This window comes from Canis lupus, chromosome 13 (genome assembly GCF_048164855.1).
Source record: "Canis lupus baileyi chromosome 13, mCanLup2.hap1, whole genome shotgun sequence".
In the NCBI taxonomy this organism is placed as follows: Eukaryota; Metazoa; Chordata; class Mammalia; order Carnivora; family Canidae; genus Canis; species Canis lupus.
Genome location: NC_132850.1, coordinates 12576545 through 12597827, shown reverse-complemented (window position 1 = coordinate 12597827; position 21283 = coordinate 12576545). Strand labels below are relative to the sequence as shown.

Below are 21283 nucleotides of genomic sequence, written 5' to 3'. Positions count from 1 at the left end.
ATGTCTTAAATTTACCAAAGGACATCTATTAAAAAAAAAAAAAAAAACTACATAACATCTTAAGTAACATCATACTGAGTGATGAAAGGCTGGAAGCATTCCCCTAAAATGTGAAATGAGACAATCAGGTCCACTCTCATTTCTCCTATTCATCACTATAATGTGGTCATGGCTGGTGGAAACAAGAAAAAATTTAAAATTAAAAAACAAAACAAGGCATACAGATAGAAACATTCTCTACTCCTAGACAACATAATTACCTATGCAGAATATCTCAACTGACAAATAAGCTTAGCAAGGATGCAGATTATAAGGCCAGTGTCATATTACTACATATTAACAAAGAAAAATGAGCAATTAAAAACTTATAAATAATTTCATTTATTATAGCACCAAAAAGAAAAGAAATATTTATGCATAAATTGAAAAAAACATATGTGACATCTCTATGTTGGAAAAAAAACCTCTATAAACAAAAAAATTGAGGAAAGAAATAAAATTAAGATATAAAATAAACGGAAAGATAAATATTTATTGCTTGTGGATTAGAAGAAACAATATTGTTATCATGTCAATATGTCAATTTCTCCCACATGTCTAAGGATTCAACACAATCCCAATCAAAATCCCAGCAGAATAGCAGGATTTTTATCTTGTAGAAGTTAAAAACTCATTGTAAAATTTACATGAGAAGGCAAAGATGCTAGAATAACTAAAAGAATTTGGAAAAGGATAACAAATTGAAAGACTTATACCACCTGATTTCAAAACCTGATGTTAACCGACAGAAATCAACAGTGTAGAATTGGAGAAAGGACGATCATATATTTCAATGGAACAGAGTCCAGAAATAGACCCACACATATATGGTCAATTGATTTTAAACAAAGATGCAAATAATTTTATAGAGAAAGGATAGAGTTTCTTAAACAGATGGTACTGAAACAGATATCCATATACAAAATATAAATAAAAAACAACCTTCCAAAAAAGACTCAATCCATAGTTCATACAATCTATAAATATTAATTTAAAATGGATCATAGATCTAAATATAAAACCTAAAACCACAAAATTTTTAGAAGAAAACAGAGGAGAAAATTTTGTGATCCTCAGTTAAAGATTTCATAGACCATAACATCAAAAGCATGATCCATAACAGAAAAATAATTGGACTTTACCAAAATTATAAATTTGTTTTATGAAAGATACTTTTTAAAGGAATAAAAAGATCAACCCCAGTCTAGGAGAAAATATTTGCAAAACAGATGATAAATGATTTATACCTAGAATATGTAAGAAACTCTAAAATCTTAATAAAACAAACAACCCAATTGAAAACACTAACAAAATTTCTGGATAGGTATTTCATCAAAGAATAAATACAGATGGCACATAAGTACATGAAGATGTTCAAAGTTTTTAGTCCTTAGGGAAAATCAGATTAAAATCTTGAGTACAAATGCACATTTATTAGCATGGCTAGGATTAAAAAATATTGATGATACCAGGTGCTGGTAAGAATATGCAGTAACTGGAACTCTTACACATTGCTGATGGAAATGCAAACTGATACAGCCACTTTGAGAAACAGTTTGGCAGTTACTTATAAGTTAAACATACAACTACCATATGACCAAGCAATCCTGCTCCCAAGTATTTACCCAAGTAAATGAAAACTCATATTCAGAAACATAAAAAAGTATAAGAATATTTATAGCAGTTTAACTTATAATTTCGAAAAGCTGGAAACATCTGCAAAATCCCTTAACTGGGTAAACAAACTGTGGTAACATGTGCCACTTTCTAAAAATATCTTATTTGTTTACTTTCTCCTCTTTATTGTTTGTCTTCTCATAATATAACATAAGCTTCCCCAGAACATAAGAACTTTGTCTTTTATTCAATGCTGATTTCTGACTACCCAGAACACTGTCTAGCATATCAAAGGTACACAATAAATATTTGTTGAATATTAATGACAAGAAAAATAATATTTATGTATGGCTTTGTAAGTGTCAGGCGAAATTTCAATAGCTTGGTTATACTGTATTATGTATGTAGGCAACTAAGACATAGAGGGCATAGAATCTCTTGCACAAGGTCACACAATAAATAGCTAAGTAGAATATGAACCCTGGCAGTATGACTCCAAAACATGAACTTAATCCAAATGAAGAAGTGTTGGAAGGGCATTACAGGAAAGAGTAAAATGCAGGGAGGTGAGGAACAACATGGTCTTTGCAGGAAACTATAAGAAGGCCAATAAGTATTTATGGCAAAGAAAACTAGATAGAGGCCAGATCATGAAGAGCACCATATGCCAGGTTAAGAAATTTGGACCTTACTCTAAAGGAATAGGAAACATTTAAGAGGGTTAGCAGGGGAGCAGCAGAGTCAGATTTACAGTTTACCTTGAATACTCCAGGTCAGTGGGAAAGATGGACTTAAATATAGCACAAGACTGGACAAAGCTCCATGTTGAAAGACTACAGTCTTTGTCAGGCAACAGAATATAGTAGATTGAACTTGAATGATAGCAGAGATAGAAAGACATATAGAAATTCAGGAAATGATTTTGAAAGTGGTAAAATCAAGAGGCAAATTTGATTTCATCATTTATAAAATGAAGATGATAATAGTAACAACCTCCCAAAGTTAGTGTAAAGATTGAAAATAATGCATTTGGCATAGTATTGGCACAGTGTAAGTGATCATGATAATTATTACTATTTTTAGATATGGATCCACAAGGAAGGAGTCTAAGATAACTCCCACATTTCCAGCTTGAAAGACTGCATGGAGACTAGTAATATTCACTAGAATATATAGTAGATCGAAGAGGCAGATTTAGAAGGTAAGATAAAGAGCACTCACTTTTGTAAATCATGAGTTAGAAACAGTATGGGACATTCAGTGGTGATGTCCAAAAAGCAACTGAATCTAGGAGTTTTAATCTCAGGAGAGATTAAGATACAATTGGGAATATGGAAGAGATATAAATGTAAGACATAATGCTGTGAGATAGAATCATGGTGACTATCAATGTTTAAGGAGTTTCTACCATAGGAGAAGCCCATGAAGGACTTCTGAAGAATCAGAAGAAATAAAAAAGGATATACAAGGAGATTCAAGAGAGGAATATCAGGAAAGCCAAGCTAACAGAATTTCCAACAGTGAACTGTCAACAGTATCAAATACAAGATAAATTAAGATGATGGGTATAATATGCCTACTGGATTTAGCAACATGAAAATCATTCATGACTATTGTAATAGTGAAATGCCTGTTTAAACTTCTTTAAAAAAGAAAAAAAGAAAAGATAATACAAAGTATAATGCCAGCTAAGTTTATGTTTGAATGCTATCATTTTAAATTATACTAATAGTATCTGGTGTAAGTGATATAAAAGACAACTATACAAACTGTATACACAAAGGCATTGATACATATGTATATCATTATTATGAACATATATGCAAGTAATTCCAGGTATAGTTCTTAGACTTACTAGCACTTCCTAGATACTCAAATTTATCTCTGTAAAAGATTACAAGTAAAAACAATAGAAGCCAACTTGAAAAAAATGAAAATATTCATGCTGGCAGTATTTGCACAAAAATTGAAGTAATACAGTTGATATGCAAATTCCTTAAGCTTACTTAAGCTAAAAATACAAGTATGTGTCTATATTGCAGACACTGTTTAGGTGTTTTATAAACATCTATTACCAATCTCCAAAACAATAACTCAAAGCAAGTAGTACTAAACCAAATTTAAAGATGAGTAACTGATGCTTAGCAGGGTTAGGTAACTTGTCCAAGGACACAAAGCCAGCAGGTGACAGAACAAAGATCTTGATGCCAGGATTCATGCTTTTTCCCACTACATTCTTACTCTCTAATGAACACCCTTTCTCTTTGAAGCTTACTATAATACACTACCTACCAAACTACTTTCACTTCATCAGAATGTCCAAAAAAGATTAATAGAAGTCTCCATTTGCCTAGAAAAGTTTTAATTTATGACTTCTATCTAGTTGTAATTATTAGAGCATCTTTTACTCTCAAAATTGATTAAATTTGGATAATATGGTCATCCTACTTTCAATGTATTGATCTATCATTCTTTCACTAGCTTTCACCTTACCATTACTCCTTACTCCCTTAATATACTCTTCCTTCTCCAGGCTTTCTTGAATGTACCCTGGACTCTAATTCTTCTATAGTTTGTGGTCTGTATTGGTGAAAACACAATCATATTCTGTTTACAATGAAAACAGACTATCTGGTACTGAATTTATCCTCCCAGTATGAACAAGCAAGACACCTGAGAAAATCTATAAGTTTTTTTGTTTTTTGTTTTGTTTTGTTTTTTGTTTTTTTTTTTAGCACTAGACAGCTGGCAACTCATGACTGATCTCTGAGACAAGGGAAACAAATGAGGTAAGCCCTGTGATCACTAAGGTTTTCTGTCTGGAAGCACCTTCTGAACCATGACAAAAGACAAAGAACTCATGCAAAATGACAACTCACTGAATTGAAGAAAAAGAAGTTGGAGTTCCAAAATGAAGCTGGAGATGGTATGGTTAGAATTATAGAACAAAGCACTGGAGAAGACTATGCTCAGAAAAAAAACTATAGAAATTTGCATTGGGTCCAACTTGATTTTGATTCTCTGGCTGAATGCAAAAATGTACACGCATAAGGTAAGACTCCATGAAAACAGATAAAAAATAATTACAAGAAAATGGTGGGAAAAAATACACAGAGCTAGAAGACATTCAAATTTAAACAAATCAGAGTGGAAGCCCCAATGAATACTTCACTAGAGATTCCAGAAAGATCACATCTTAGTAGCAGGGTTAAACCAGCCCTAAACTAGAAGCTAATCTAGACCTGCCTTAGCAACACTTAAAAGCAAGCCTTCATAACCACAATGGAGTAACTGTTCCATATCTGTCCTCTTACCATAAACTAAAAAACTAGATGAAATATATGAATGTTTTCAGACACTGGATAATAGGCATCACAAGCTAGGATCCCTGAGAGAAAAGAAAACAAATGAGATAATTCCTATTATTACTCTGGCTTTCAAGATGCAGGGATGGGAAACATTCTAGTTGTAACCAGAATAGAGAGGCCCCATTGACTACTTGGAGCATTCAGTAGATACTCTAAAAGGGCTGTGTCTGACCCAAGTAGAAATGAAGTACCATTACTGAAGGCCTATACTAACAAAGATTTAAAATAAGCCTCAAAAAAATTAAGCTTAGCCTAACTGTCTGCCAAAAAAGAAAGAAAAAAACAAAAGCCTAAATAATTTTTTTCTTTTTTTAAAGATTTTATCCATTTATTCATAAGAGACACAGACAGGCAGAGACATAGACAGAGGGAAAAGCAGGCTTCCCACAGGGAGCCTGATGTGGGACTCAATCACAAGACCTCAGGACCATGACCTGAGCCAAAAGCAGAAGCTCCATCACTGAGTCACCAAGGTGCCCCTACTTTTTCTTTAAGGAAGAAAAGAAAATAGAAACCATCAAAAACGTAATAATCACAATGCCAGATTCAATAAATAATGTCTAGATAGGCAAGAAAGCATAGAAGTGTGACCTATAATCAGGAGAAAAATAAAATCATACAAATCCACCCAAAAATGACAAATAGAATACTCAGCAGTCTTTATATGCTTATAAATGTATTCAAGTTATAAATAATAGTGAAACAGAATATAAGGGAAGGGAGAAGAAATGTGTGGGAAATATCAAAAAGGGAGACAGAACATAAAGACTCCTAACTCTGGGAAATGAACTAGGGGTGGTGGAAGGGGAGGAGGGCAGGGGGTGGGGTGAATGGGTGACGGGCACTGAGGGGGGCATTTGACGGGACGAGCACTGGGTGTTATTCTGTATGTTGGTAAATTGAACACCAATAAAAAATAAATTTATTAAAAAAATAAATGTATTCAAGTATATTATAGTATATCCAAGGATTTAATATATTAAAAAAACATAATGAGAGAAACAGATGGTATAAAAAAGAACCAAGTGAAAATTCTCATTTATTGCTAGTGAGAATATAAAAGGATACAACAATATGGGGAAAGGATTAACTCTAAAGTGGTGTGAAGGTACTTTTTGTAGTAATGGAAATGTTTTATATTTTGATTTCTCAACTTGTTGAGATATGATTTTCATACAGTCAAATTAAAATACTGTTTCCTCAGGAAAAGTAAAAACAAAACTATGGTTAAATCAAACTATCTCCCTATTCTACCTGTACACAGGCTTATAGCCAAAAAGGATAGATGAAAAACACTCACATTGAATTTTACACCTTTAAATTCTTACCTGTATATCTCAACGGTACCTTTACTATTCTCAACAAATGATATTATTCTACCCTGGGTCATTTACTCTTCCACTCTCTTTGATCAGTACATTATACCTTGTATTACTTCAAATTTCCAAAACTCCTTCCCCCATCATCAATCTCTGCTGATGATCTTGCTTCCTATTTCACTGAAAACATTGAAAGAACAGAAGAAAAACTCCACAGATTACTTCCACTACCTTTATCCACTCACTACCATCAGCTCTGACTCATTCTTCCCTTCAACATGTTATTATATGAGAAATATTTGTGTTCCTATCTAAAGGCAACTCATCAATTTATGAACTGTCTCTTCTCAATATGCAGGATCATCACTCCAGAAACTATCCATTCTCCTCTCTATCATCAGTTGTTTGCTCTCTACTAGATCATTCTAATCAGGATATACACATGCTATTTCTTCCATCTAATCAATTTTTTTTCCTCAAATCTACTACCTCTATGGGCTACCATTCCATGTCTTTGCTCCTCTTTGCAGTGAACTTCTTCAAAAAATGCTGCCTACATTAGATGTCTCCAATGTTTCTCCTCTCATTCTCTCTCTTTTTAAAAAATTTTACCTTATTACGGCAAGAACATTCAACAGATCTACCCTTAAAATTTTAAAAGCACAATACACTACCATTGACTACATATAGGTAGAATATTGTAGAGTAGATCAATAGAAGTTAATTATCTTGTTTAAAGCCTATCATTTTGTAAATCACCATTTGCCCCTCCCTGGCAAACACCATTCCATTTTTTGCCTCTATGAATTTGACTATTTTGGATACCTCATGTAAGTTTAATCATGCAATATTTGGCAACTTAAATATCCATCAACACATGAATAAAGAAAATGTGGCATACACATACAATAGAATACAGCTTTTGAAAAGAAGGAAATTATGCAATATATGACAACACAGATAAACAATGAAGATATTATGCTCTCATTCTCTAAAGTCCACTTGAGCACTCAATTGAAACTGCTATTTGTCAGGGTCATTAACTACTTCCACAATACCAAATCCAACAGTCAATCCTGTGTCCCCATCTAACTTAAAGTATCAGCAGCATTTATCACAGAGCATTACTCACTTCTCTTTCATGATTGTTCTTCACTTGTATTCCAAGATAATATACACTTGGATTCCTCCTACTAGCAACCTTTTCTTTTCAGTTTCCTTTATTGGCTCCTTGGCCAGAGGTCCTTAAATTCACTACTTAATCCTCTCCTCTTCTCCATTTACTTATTCCTTTAGTAAAATTATCCCTTTATTATGACTTTAAATATTATGCGTATGCCAGCAATTCCCAAATATATAGCTTCAATTCTGAGTTCTCTTTCAGACTCCAGACTCATGTATCCCAACTGCCTATTTAGTAGTGTATTTAAATATATGATAGGTATGTCATATTTAACTGTCTAAAACTGAACTTATCTTTCTCCCAAAACATGCTCCTCTGGCTGCCTTCTTTGTAGATCAGGTACTTATGCCAAAACCCTAAAATCATCTTTGATTGATCTCTTGATCACACTCCATATCAAATCCAGAAGAAAACCCTCTGGTCATACTTTCAAACACTTCTCACCATTTAAATTGTTACCATAATAGTCCAAACCACTATCCCTCTCACTGAAATTACTGTGAAAGTCTCCATACTGGATTCCTGCTTCTATCCTTGGACCCATTCTGTTTTTAATGTCTACTTTTAAGAGAGAAATGCCAATAATTATATGATCTCAGTCATATCATATAACTACTCTGTTAAACTCTAATTTTTCTGTTTCATAGTAAAAGATAATTACTCTACTATGATTCGCCAGATCCTATAAAATCATCACTCTAACCCACCCACTGCTATCCTACCACATACATACTTCTTTGACCGTATTTGTTCTACTTTCTGCCTTGCTCACACAGTCTAATCACACTGGTTTCTTTGTTGTACCTCAAATGAATCAGGTATGATCCTACCATAGGACATTGGCAGCTTACAAGAATGCCCTTCTACCAGGTATTTGTAAAGTATATTTCCTTACTTCTTCTGTCTTTGCTCAAACATTACCTTCTCAAGAAGGCCTCATTTAATGACTATTCATTTTGTTCTACTCTACATATCTTTCTTAACTTGTTCTACTTTTCTTTTAAAAATTATCACTTTTAATACATTTGTTGTCTATTTTTTTGCCCTTCTCTTTAACCCAATGTTATACCTAGAATGCAAACCCCACAAGTGCTCCATTTTTTTCTAACTTGATTGCTATATTCCAAGTGCTACAACTATATCTAGAACAAAGAGGTAGTCATCAAGTATTTGTTGAATAAAAGTATGTCCTCCATGGGGCACCTCTCACCCTCTCCTCTCCCTCGTCTCCATCCCTCTCTATTTAAAAAAAGAAAAGTATATCTTCCCTAATTGTTTAGGCCTTTGATATCTTTTAATAAAGTGCTATAATTTTTTTTCATAAAGTCTTAAACCCTAAACATCTTTTTAAGGCTTCTCTTATGTATCTTAATTTCTTTGTTGATGTTTCTGTGATACATGAAATTTTTTCTGATTGTATTTTCTAGTTTATTATGCTAATATTAAAGGAAAATTATTAAGTTACACATGTTGATCTTGTATACAAGAATATTTCTCAGCTCTGTATTAGTTCTAATAGTTTGCTTATAGATTATCTTTTATTGTCAATCATATTCATAAAGTCATAACTGTGTCTCTTTCTTTCTAATGCCTTATCTCATTTGTTTACTTTTTTATCTTATTGCTTAGAGACTCCATTACAATTCTGAAAACTATATTGATAAAGTCATTCATGGCTTCCCCTTGGCTTTCAACTGGATGGGTTTTTCTTAATTTATTTTTTAATGCCAGTATAAATAACATACAGTGCTATATTAGTTACAGATATACTGTATAATTATTTAACAATTCCATACATTACTCAATGCACATCAAGATAAGTGTACTTTTAATCCTCTTTACCTATTTCATCCATTTCCCCACCTACCTCACCTCTGGCAACCACAGTTTGTCCTCTATAGTTCAGAATCTATTTTTTGGTTTGTCTTTTTTTTTCTTTGTTCAGTTGTTTTTTCTTAAATTCCATATATGGGTGAAATCATATGGTATTTGTCTTCCTTTGACTGACTTTTCCACTTACCATTATAGCCTCTAGATCCATCCATATTGTTGCCAATAAGATTTCGTTCTTTTTATGGCTTAGTAATATTCCATTGTATTGTGTGTGTGTGTGTGTGTGTGTGTGTGTGTGTGTGTGTGTGTATCACATCTTCTTTATCCATTCATCTGTCAATGGACACTTGGGTTGCTTCTGTATCTTTACTATTAAAATAATGCTGCAATATATATAAAGATGCATATATCTTTTCAAATTAGTGTTTTTATATTTTTGGGTAAATACCCAGTAGTAGAATTACTGAATTTTATGGTACTTCTATTTTTAATGTTTTGAGGAACCAACATATTGTTTTCCACACTGGCCATATCAGTTTGCATTGCCACCAACAGTACATGAGGGTTCCTTTTTCTCCACATCCCTGCCAACATTCATTATGTCCTGTGTCTTTTATTTTAGTCATTCCAAAAGGTGTGAGGTGATATCACCTTGTGATTTTGATTTGCATTTCCCTGATGATGAGTGATGTTGAGCATCTTTTCATGTGTGTTTGCCATCTGTATACTTTTTTTTTTTTTGAGAAAGTCTGTTAAGTCTCCCCATTTTGGTAGTATTATTCATTTTCAGTTGTTGAGTTGTATAAGTTCTTTATATATTTTAAAGACTAACCCTTTAATGATATTTCATTTGCAAATATCTTCTCACATTCGGTAAACCATCTTTTTTTTTAATGAGGGTTTCCGTTGCTGTGCAAAGTCTTTTATTTTGATGTAGTTCCAATGTTTATTTTTGCTTTTGTTTCCATTGCTTCAGGTGACATGTCTAGAAATATGTTGCTATGGCTAATGTCAAAGAAATTACTGTCTGTGTGCCCTCTTCTAGGATTTTTATAGTTTCAGGTCTCACATGTAGGTCCCTAATCAATTTTGAGTTTATTTTTGTGTATAGTGTAAGAAAGTGGTCCACTTAAATTCTTTTGCATGTAGCTCTCCAGCTTTCCCAACACCATTTGCTGAATAGGTTGCCTTTTTCCCATTGCATATTCGTTCCTCTTTTGTAGTAAATTAATTGACCATATAATCATGGCTTTATTTCTGGATTTTATATTCTGTTCCCTTGATCTATGTGTCTTTTTTTGTGCCAGTACCATATTATTTTGATACCTATAATTTTGCAACATATCTAAAATCTGGAGTTGTGATACCTCCAGTTTCATCCTATTCCTTTTCAAGATTGCTTTGGTTATTTGAGGTCTCTTGCGGTTCCATACACATTTTAGTATTCTTTGTTCTAGTTTTGTGAAAAATGCTGTGGGTATACTGATAGGGATAGCATTAAATATACAGATTGATTTGGATAATATGGACATTTTAACAATATTAACTCTTTTAATCCATGAGCATGGAATATCTTTCCATGTGTTTATGTCACCTTTAATTTTCAAGTGGATGCTTTTAAAGTTTCATTCACAATTACGTATGATGCTTGATCTTGATTCTCTGAAGAGATCCTTTATCAAATAAAAAAGATCCTTTCTCATCCTAGTTTGCTCAAATCTTGTTCAAATGGGTTTTAAATTTTAGCTACTGATTTCTATGCATCTATTGAGATATTTTGAAAGGCAGCATAAGACAGAAGAGAAAAAGCTCTGGAACCAGTAAATAATATATTCCAAAATACAAATAGGATACAAGTAAACCTAAAAAACAATATGAGCTCCTAATATCTATCTACAAACACTACAGTAGGAAATTTGCATACATTGTCTCATATAACTTTTATAATACTTACATGAAGTTGAAGTTGTAGTATTATATTCAGTTACAGATGGAAAACTTAGATTAATTTAACTGATCAAGGGTAAAACAACTCACAAGTAACAGAATCAGGATTTAAATCAAATGTGTTTGAGTCCATTGTCTATGCTCTTTCTACTGTGATATGCTGCCTCAGTGCACTGATAATTTTCACCAGGATGATGTTTCACTGAACTAAAATCTCCAGCATGGAGACTAAAGAAACTGCAAGTTATTGGAATTTTGAAGTTCAATTCAGACATGTTATATATAAAAGTGTGTGTGAGATTAAGCAACATCACTGCTTATAGTAATGTAAGAAATACTTCATAGTTTAAAAAACACTTTAAAAAAAATTTTCCATCACATACCTCAGAGGTTGGTTGGCACAACCAAACTAAAGAGGATTGATGAATTAAGAAAAAGAGCCAAAATAATAAATAGATCTGTTTTGTCGTCTCACGTTGTTGCTGAAATGTAATTAATTCCTTTATGACTAGAGTCCTGAAACCACATATATATGTATATATACTATATATAACTACATTATATCCCATTTACCTGTGTAAAATTTCAAAGTAAGTGAGAAAAAAGAAACAATTTATTCTAAATATATGAAATACTGAATTCATGGAAACATTTAATTAAAAGCAAGAAATTCAAGGAGAAGGATCTCATTGACCACTAAAAGGACAGTAAAATGGTATAAATATTCTGGTACTAATATAGAATATGTATCAAGAGTTCAAAAATATTTTTATCACTTGTCTATCAATTCCCCTCCTAGGAATTTATCCAAACTAAGCAAAATGAAATAAGGGTAATATTTCATACAAGAAGATATTCACTATGCTTATTTATAACAACAGATAATGGAATATAATCTTTATGCCCAAGATTAAGAAAATGGTCCAGTAGTAGAAGGCTATTATACAGCCATGTTTATGAAGTTTTTAGTGACAGAAAATTGCTTGTGTACTATTTAGTTTCTTTAAAAGCAAAACATAAAAATTCATATATGGTATAAAATTTAATTATGCTCCAAAAAATAAAGTAGGAAATAAAAAGCCTAGAAGTAAATATGCCAAGACATTAATAACATTTGTTTCCAGATAGTATGATTACATGTGTGTGCTTTTTTTCTGCTTCTAGTAATTGTCTATATTTTCCAAACACATTGAGCATCAGATACTTTAATCAAAAAGTAAAATTAAAGAGATAGAAACAATATAAGGGAAAGAAAAGAGTGTTTAAAAGTCAAGATATATCATTTTCCCCCCTCTTACTAGCTGAAGTTTTATCATGAGTATTTAAATAGGAAGATTCATTTTCACATCACACAAGTATTTTGCTGCATCAAGAATAAATTTCCACATTAGAGTATTTAATACATGTTCTTCAGAGAAAAAATTACCTTTTAATAAAGATGTCATGACAATAGTTTGCATAGACTCTTGCAAACACACTATTTAGCAACTACTTTGGGGGTTTTATCAGTCCTAGAATACAGCACCATATGTTTCAAGCTTTTATCACTTCTTACAAATGTCAAGGGAAATAACCAAAGAGCTAGACTTGTTTGTATGGTATATTTGATGCTGTAATTTTTAACATTCATTTAATGGACTCAGACTTTGATGACTAATACTTCTTTTGCTTGCTAGCGCCAAACCCTAAATAAGGTTCCTGACTAGATTACATTCATGAAGGTCTCGTTTTAACGGAAATTAGAGAGATAGAAAAGATGATAGGAAGAGACATTATAAAAACAGACCTGACAAGTAAAACCTAATAGCAAAACCATTCTCTTTTATATAGACAACCATGAAAACAAATATCCTGTGAGCTAGAGATATATATTGTATCTTTCTAGCAGATCTTTATGCCATCTTGAGACAGATTTCCATAACTATATTATGTGATTACAGTTGATGAAGCAATGGCCCAAAGAAAGAGGCTGATAAAGAATCACACTCCAGGAAACCAGATAAACATGTTCATGATTTCTAATTGTAACAACAGTAGAATAGCACTGGATATGAAGATAGAAACCCAGAGAGTCAGAGTAAATATTGGCTCCTCCAACTTTAAAAATAAGCATTCATAAAAACAGCACCAACTTTCTTATTAGAATAATTCCTTGGAATGAATTCATGTTACTTGCTTAACTGATAGACAAGACTGCAAAAGAGCTGTCTGACTTTAGCATATAGTATAAAAATTATAACATTCTGGAAGAAACCTTTAAAACAACAAAAAGAACATACCTGTAAGCACCTAGAAGAGCAAAGAACAAGAAACTGAAATTTATGAGCAACCTGTCCAAAAATCTATCTCAGGTAGTATCACTTAAGAAACATATTTTCCTGGGTACCTGGATGGCTCAGTTGGTTGAGCAATGGGCTCTTGATTTCAGCTCAGGTCATGAGCTCAGGGTTGTGAGCTCCAGCATGGAGCTTGCTTAAGATACTCTTCTCTCCCTCTCCCTCTAAAAACAAAAGCAAAACAAAACAAAAAACACATTTTCCCTGTCTAATCAAACCACTCCCCACCACTCCCCCTGACAAGAGGAGCTATGTAAGATTATTTGTACAGAGACTAAAATGCAAGAAAAACTGGGCTAAGAATTTAATGTGGCCCAAAGCTAAAGAAACATAATAATTTCAGAGCTTTCAGTAAGTCTCTATTTAGCAAAGATATAATTAGAATAGAAGATTCTTTTGTTTGAAAAGTAACAGGTCTCATTTCTTAGGAGTTAGTCAATTCCTGGATGCAAAATGTAAGCTGAAGGATGTGCATGTGCTATGCATAAAAAGGAAAATAGTAAACCCCTTTGGGAAATTAGAAATCCTGGCAGATTATACTGCTTTTAAGAAAATGCTTCCCTTCCTTCTTATGAATTGACTATATTGCTTCGGAATTATTGTTTGTTTTTCAGTGCTATATGTTACAACTATAAGTTACTGACATGAGACACCAACAGAAGAATGAGAGGTTGTGTGTCTATCTAAGAAGCAGAGAGATCTTGATAGAGGACCTGAAGGTGGAGTGCCAAAACTCAGTCTTGTAGATGTGGCTATAGTCTCCTGCTATAAATTATACTCTTAGGATTCAGTAACATAAACTTGAAAATGCATTTTGTGAATTACTAATTATTTTGTTGGAAAAAGTGGGTAATCCTATCATCAGGTCAGGAAAAGTGTAGGTTTTCCTAAGGTGGGTAAAGGGAAAAATATTGTTATTCTTAATATGAGAAGCTGAAAAAGGAATTCTCTCATTGCAGAATAAGTGAAACTAAGAAGCAAAGCTAGGAACTAAAGAATGTCCCTGAGCAGCTTTCTGTGATGGTTTAGAAATTTTTCCCACTTACCCTAAATCATGTTTAGCCAACAATATAGATAATTCTCCCATCTATTTAATTCCTTCCAGTTAGCTCTTAAACTTCATTAAACATTACATACATCTGTGTTACTACATACAGTCATGTGCCAGTGGTGTTGAAAGAATTAAGAGAATCAACAGTAGAGTGAAGTGACTGTTTCCTGCACCCCTCTCCTGCTGAAGGAAGCATGCCAGTCAGTCCCTAAATTCCAGGCACTGATCAATGTCAGACACATGAATCAAATTGCAGTTGAGAAAAATGGAGAGAAGCAAGTAACTAATTAAAGGAGCAAACAGGATGGACTGACTTGGGAGGGAAAATTAAGCCAACCTTCCCTTTCTCCCAAGTATATTAGAAATAGATGACCCTGAAGGAAGAAGGCAGATAGATATTAGGTTATGGGGCTATGTTTTCATTTGCTTAAAAGAATCATATCGCTGTATGTACAAAGACTGTGCAGTCTTTCCATGATTAGATGTCCTAATATAACAGAATGATAAATGATTTCTTAGTATTAGATGTTTATTAACGTTTGTTCAAGTCATATGTATTTAGTTCTATTTACAATATACTCTCACTCCAAATATTTGAACAGGATTATAAAAAACATACATAGAAAAAACATACATCTAAATAGAAAATGTAGATGAAGAAATTATGTTTAAAGACAGATTAATATGATCAAAATGAAAGAAAAATTAGTACACAGAAGTACAAGCCACAAAGTTTTCAAAAATCATTAGCAAGGGCTATAAAATTGGCTCTTGAATTTTTCAACAGATTTAAAAAAGCAAGTAGGAGTTATAAGAATCATATTATTTTTAACATATAACCACTTGCTTGTACAAAAGAAGAAAACTCTTTCTGAAACTGAGGCCTGTGAGAAATGTCCCTCACAAGTCTTTACAAAAAATAAGTAATATGGATAACAGCACTCTGTAATAAACATAGTAACAAGTCACTTCCAATGGTTCCTTATAATACTCCTCAAAGAAATCTAGCACATTATGCTAATTCTTCAATCAATAAAGAACATTTTTTTGTCTTAGATAATATATTTGTATTATTTAATATCCACCAGATAATAAAAGCCAGCATTTTATACCTGTACATCTCTGCATATCTCTTAAAACTATATCATTGCTAGAGATACACAAGTATATATTCTTAATCTGGACATTATTTTGAGATTTCTAAAGTAAAACAAAAGCATAATCTTCTTACCAAAACCACACTAAAGATATCCAATATTTCCCTCACCTGTGATTCTTTCACATTTTCAACAGTAAAGTTGAACCAGACTCGGAATCGTGGATTACAGGTATCCGGCCTAATGAATAAGTCATACTCAAATTCAGAGACCTGGTCCACCCGTCCAAGGTTACCTGGTGATAAAAATTAAAAGAGTCATGTTTTAATAGAAGTTCATGCAGCTCAATAGCACATACACTTAAATACTATGAGCTCTGACAGCAACATTTGTCATTATTCAGTACTTGTAGGTTCAGCATTCACACTCTGTAAGGCCGCCAACCCTGAATACAGCACAGGATAAGAGGAGCCTTCCAGCTAGTCCTTGCTGTGGTACAAGCAACTCTTTCAGTTCTTATCACCCAGATCTGTTTGTGCTACAAGTGACAGATTTTTAGTTTGGGATGTTCCATGGAGGATGTAGCAAGCTCCGATAAGCCAAAAAGAATCACAAACAAACTTTCTAGTTTTAAAAAAGGACGATAACATATGTATTTTGTATTAAGCTTTATACAAACTTCCACTAACTCTAATATACTTGATCTTATTTAATTCTCACAATATTGCCTAGCAGTTTGTAGTATTTTTGGTAATTTCCAAACTTCTATCAGAGCATATTAAAGGATATGTAAAATAAGGTTTTAAACAAAAATTACAAGTAGTTGCTTCATAAGAAAAATAATGGCAAATTCACAAACAGCCATGAAATTAATTTCCATTTTCTCTACCAATAGAACAGTTATATCAAAAATGTAGGTTGACAGAGGGGAGGTTGGTGAGAGAGGGGTGAAGTAAGTAAAGGTGATCAAGAGTACATTATCTTGATGAGCACTGGGTAATAAATAGAACTGATGAATCATTATACTGTACACCTGAAAATAATATAACATGGTATGTTAACTATACTTCAAATTTATGAAAAAGAAAAAAATGTATAAACTTAGGTGTTACTTCCATTCATTGTATCTCCTCTCTTTAACTTCTATTCTAATGAGCAGTAAAATGCCCATAATTGTCACAATGTGATGGGATAAAAAATAAAGCAAATAGTCTGGTGAATTCCCAAGTCAGATAATCAACATCTGAAAAAGAGTAAAGATAATAAAAGACAGCAACAAAGAAATTGACTGAGAAATCAGTACTCTATTGTACCTGAAGAGCATAGTAGTATCCTGCTTTAAAATAAGCTCTTGGGGATCCCTGGGTGGCTCAGTGGTTTAGCGCCTGCCTTCAGCCCAGGGTGTGATCCTGGAGTCCCGGGATTGAGTCCTGGGATCAAGTCCCGAATCGGGCTGCTTCTCCCTCTCCCTGTGTCCCTGCCTCTCTGTCTCTCTCTGTCTCTCATGAATAAATGAATAAAATCTTTAAAAAGAAAAAAAAAGCTCTAGTATGTCTTTCTCGAAAAGAACACTCATAGTTTAACTTTAACTTTAAATGTAGCAGTTTTCAATTAATTCTTTTTCTAATTCTACTAGCATGTTACTGATTTTAACTAAGCATTAGTCGCGTTGTCACAGATGGAATACTAGCCAGGGAATCAGCAGACCTGAATTCTAGCTCAACTGATTCTCTGTGCAATAATACCAAAGTTATTCACCCTCTGAGGGCTTCATCTACTAAATGAGAATATTGAGTTACCTAATCATGAAGTTTCCTTTCAGCTGTACCATTCTTTGGCTGCCTGAATCTAGGATTAATCAGGCAGTGATCCAAGATAATAAGATAATACTTCCCTCAAAACCTTATCAATTAACCTTAGGGTAATTTTATTTGCTTTCATTAAAATTTGGCGTAAGAAGCCAGATTTATTCCTCCTTCCAGAACCAAAACAATCAGTTACTTCCAATTAAGAATACACATATTTCTTAAAAATGCACTGATAGGAAATTACAAGTATCAACTAATTAAAACCAAAAACTTAGTTTTTCTAGTTTGACTGTCTTCAGAATTCCCGAGGAGATTCCTCATTAAGTTGGTTCTTTCTATTATTATCATGCAAAAATATTTACTAAGCCTTATGTTATAGAGGGCGGAATATTGCGCAGAGCAATGAGCTTGCAATCAAAAGATGTAGGCTCAAATTTTACCTCTGCCATTTACTGAATGACATTGGAAATTCAGTTAACTTCATCCAACCTCTGTTTTTTCAACTTAAAGTAAGGATTACATCAATAAAGTTTGAATATTTATTTCTTAGAAATTACTATGAATATTAATTTTCAATTGAAAACATTTTCTGAGCATTTCTATATACTACCCAAAATGGTAGGTGTACTAACCTATTCAAGTCTCACAACAACCCCTGTGGAGTAGAACCATTACAATCCTCCTTTTGTAGAAGAGAACAGCAAGGGAAAAAGCTACAAAAAATAACTTGGCCTATGTTATATAGCATGTAAGTAAGTAAAAGTCAGAGTTGGGATTTGAATTCCAGCAACATGACTCTAATCACTAGACTAATAGCTTCTCTATATAACATAGATGGTTGGAAGAATACAGAGATAATATAAAATGAAAGTATAAGTTATAATGCTTAATGCAATTACTACCTTTAAAAAAAACAAGAAGTGAAGAATAACACTATTTTTGGCCATCTAAAAGTTACTGGTTGAAAAATTAAACATTAATATGCATTTCATCACTCAAAGGAAAATTTTTATTTTGTTTTTAATTCTGGAACACTATAAATAGGTTTTGATAAATAATAACGTCTTAAAATTGCTGCCATCAATGGTACCTATTAATAAGGCACAATTTGTGTCTAAAAATTTACAGTTTCAAAATGAGTTGACATCCTTTATTTTATTAAAGCCTCGCCATGACCCCATGATGAGTAATTGAAACTCAGAAATATTTAGTGCTTCGTTGAATTCATACTGTAAAGCACTAGGGCAAGACCTTGAAATAAAGATTTTTGGACTCCATTGTGCTATCTTTGGAATATGCTATAGTCACAGTCAATACATTCATCCATGTATTCAATCAGTTATTCATTCAAAAAGCATCATGTTATATGTTGTAAAATAGAAGAGATAATAAATCAAACAGATATAGTCTTTGCTTTCACTAAGTTTACAGTTTCAAATAATAATAAGCATCTAATCTTTGATCTTCTGTAACTATCCTGTTGACCATCTTCACCATTCCTATGAGGAATATCTTCTCTGTGTGTATGCATAAACAATTCTTTCCTCATGTTATCTCTAATATTTCAACAAAGTGGCAATTTTTGACCTTCTAAAAATGGCTATTTGTATATAAAATGACAATGCCTATATATCATTTGGTTTCCTTCCATTTATACAAAAAGCAAGAAAACAAATAGAAATTCAAAATAAAGGACAAATACAAAGCAAAAAATAAAATGTAGATATCAAACATAAGTATGTGAGTAAATGTGTTAAATACACTGACTAAATATCAAAAGGAAAAAATTTTTATTCTAGATGAAAAACTTGAATATATATTGCTTATAAGTACAACTTTATATTTAAGCACACAGAAAAACTGAATGATAAAGGAATGAAAAAGTTATAACAGGAAAGCACTCTGAGGAAGAAAGTTACTGTACCTATATTTGTATCAGACAAGCTAGGCTTTAAATCAAGAAATATTACTGGAAATGAACAAGGATGGGGCACGTAGGTGGCTCAGTTGTTTAAGCATCTGCTTTCCACTCAGGTCATAATGCCAAGGTTCTGGGATCAAGCCTGGCATCAGGCTCCCTGCTCAGGGGGGAGCCTGCTTCTCCCTCTCCTTCTGCCCCTCCCCTATACTCATGTGTGCTCGCTCTCTCTCTCTCTTCTCTCAAATAAGGAAATAAAATATTTTTTAAAAAGAGAAATAAACAAAAATATTTTATGATGAAAAAATTGTATATTTCATATATTTTTCTAATGTATTGGTATAAATAATTCACTATATTTTTGTTGTTTTTGTCTTTTGCTAGTTTGATGTATAAAAGTTTTACAATACTATACTCAACTATTATATTAATGTGTTATCTTTCTCTTTATTTTTCCTGGTTGAACTAGGCTAGAGTGTGTTGTATTAAAAGTATTTTTCACAATACTTTTTAACATATTACATTTTCTATAGAGTACATTAAAATTTTTCTTTAATTTTCTAATCTTTTATTATTTCCTTCCTTATATTTTTTATTTTGTCTTGTTTTAAATTATTACTTTTTTAAAAGTTTCTTATGATAGAGGCTTAGATAATTGATTTTCAGACATATATAAAAGGATAATTCCATTAAGAAGATATAAAAATCCTAGAAGTATATACATCTATTAACACATCCCCAAAAGATGTAAGTAAAATTTGACAAAATAGAAGATAGAGACAAATTCATAATTACAGTGAGAAATTTCAACAAACCAAAACCACAAACTGAGCAAAATCAAGAAAATATATTCACAAAGAATTGAGACAAATTGAAAATTTGACTAAAAAAGCTACTTCATTCTAATTATGAAACATTTGATATTTAAAGAATAACGTGTATATATTCTTTTCAAATGCACATGCTACATTTACCAAAATTGATTATATGCTGGTTCATAAAGCAAGTCTCAACAAATTTTTTAAAAGATTTTATTTATTTATTTGACAGAGAGAAAGAGAACACATGCAGGGGGAGCAGCAGGCTCTCTGCTGAGTGGGAAGCCTGATGTGGGGCTTGATCCCAGGACCCTGAGTTCATGACCTGAGCCAAAGGCAGATACAAACAACTGAGCCACCCAGGCACCCCAAAATGTACAATTTCTAATAAGAAAACAACCAACTAAAAAAAGAATCAAATCAAATATTCATTTTTAACAAAAATCAAATATGTTGTATGAATAAAAGCAGAAAAATTATATGATAAAAACAACATCTCTACTTTTGGCTTAGTCATGTTGTACTAACCATTAAGATATTAGCCCCATTGTAAAGAACTATAAAGCAGGTCAAATATATGAAACACCTGTTTCGGACATTAGAAAATAAGCAATGTTATACAGCAATCCCTGGGAAAAGAGACATTCACAGGATGAACTCCCACAATAGTCTATTGAAGCAGGCACAATTTGTGAGGTAGGTCATCTGACAGGAGGAAACATCATGGTGGTGATGGGGAATGGATAACCTAGAAAACTCTGAGATCATTTCCTGTAAGTCTATAGCTCCAAGCTAGGCAAGCCCAGGCACACAGTGAAACTACATTAGTTTTATCAAATAGAACATACTACAATGATGAAAGAAAAGCAGAATTACTAGGGATGAAACTATGCTGGGTAATAGGGTGGTAAGAACCGAGTACACTCAGAATTGAAAAACTTTTGATCCC

The 21283-nt window shown here is 32.7% G+C and overlaps 1 protein-coding gene across 8 annotated transcripts in view; it reads right to left on the bottom strand.

Annotated features, from left to right (window-relative positions):
• LOC140602551 (BEN domain-containing protein 5) overlaps window positions 1-21283 on the bottom strand; it is a 1370322-nt gene that overhangs the window by 1072366 nt on the left and 276673 nt on the right. For all 8 annotated transcript variants that reach the window (XM_072772197.1, XM_072772199.1, XM_072772202.1 and 5 more), the window contains exon 3: window positions 15961-16085. In XM_072772197.1, the coding sequence (XP_072628298.1) occupies window positions 15961-16085 (125 nt within the window). The remainder of the gene's footprint in view (window positions 1-15960; window positions 16086-21283) is intronic.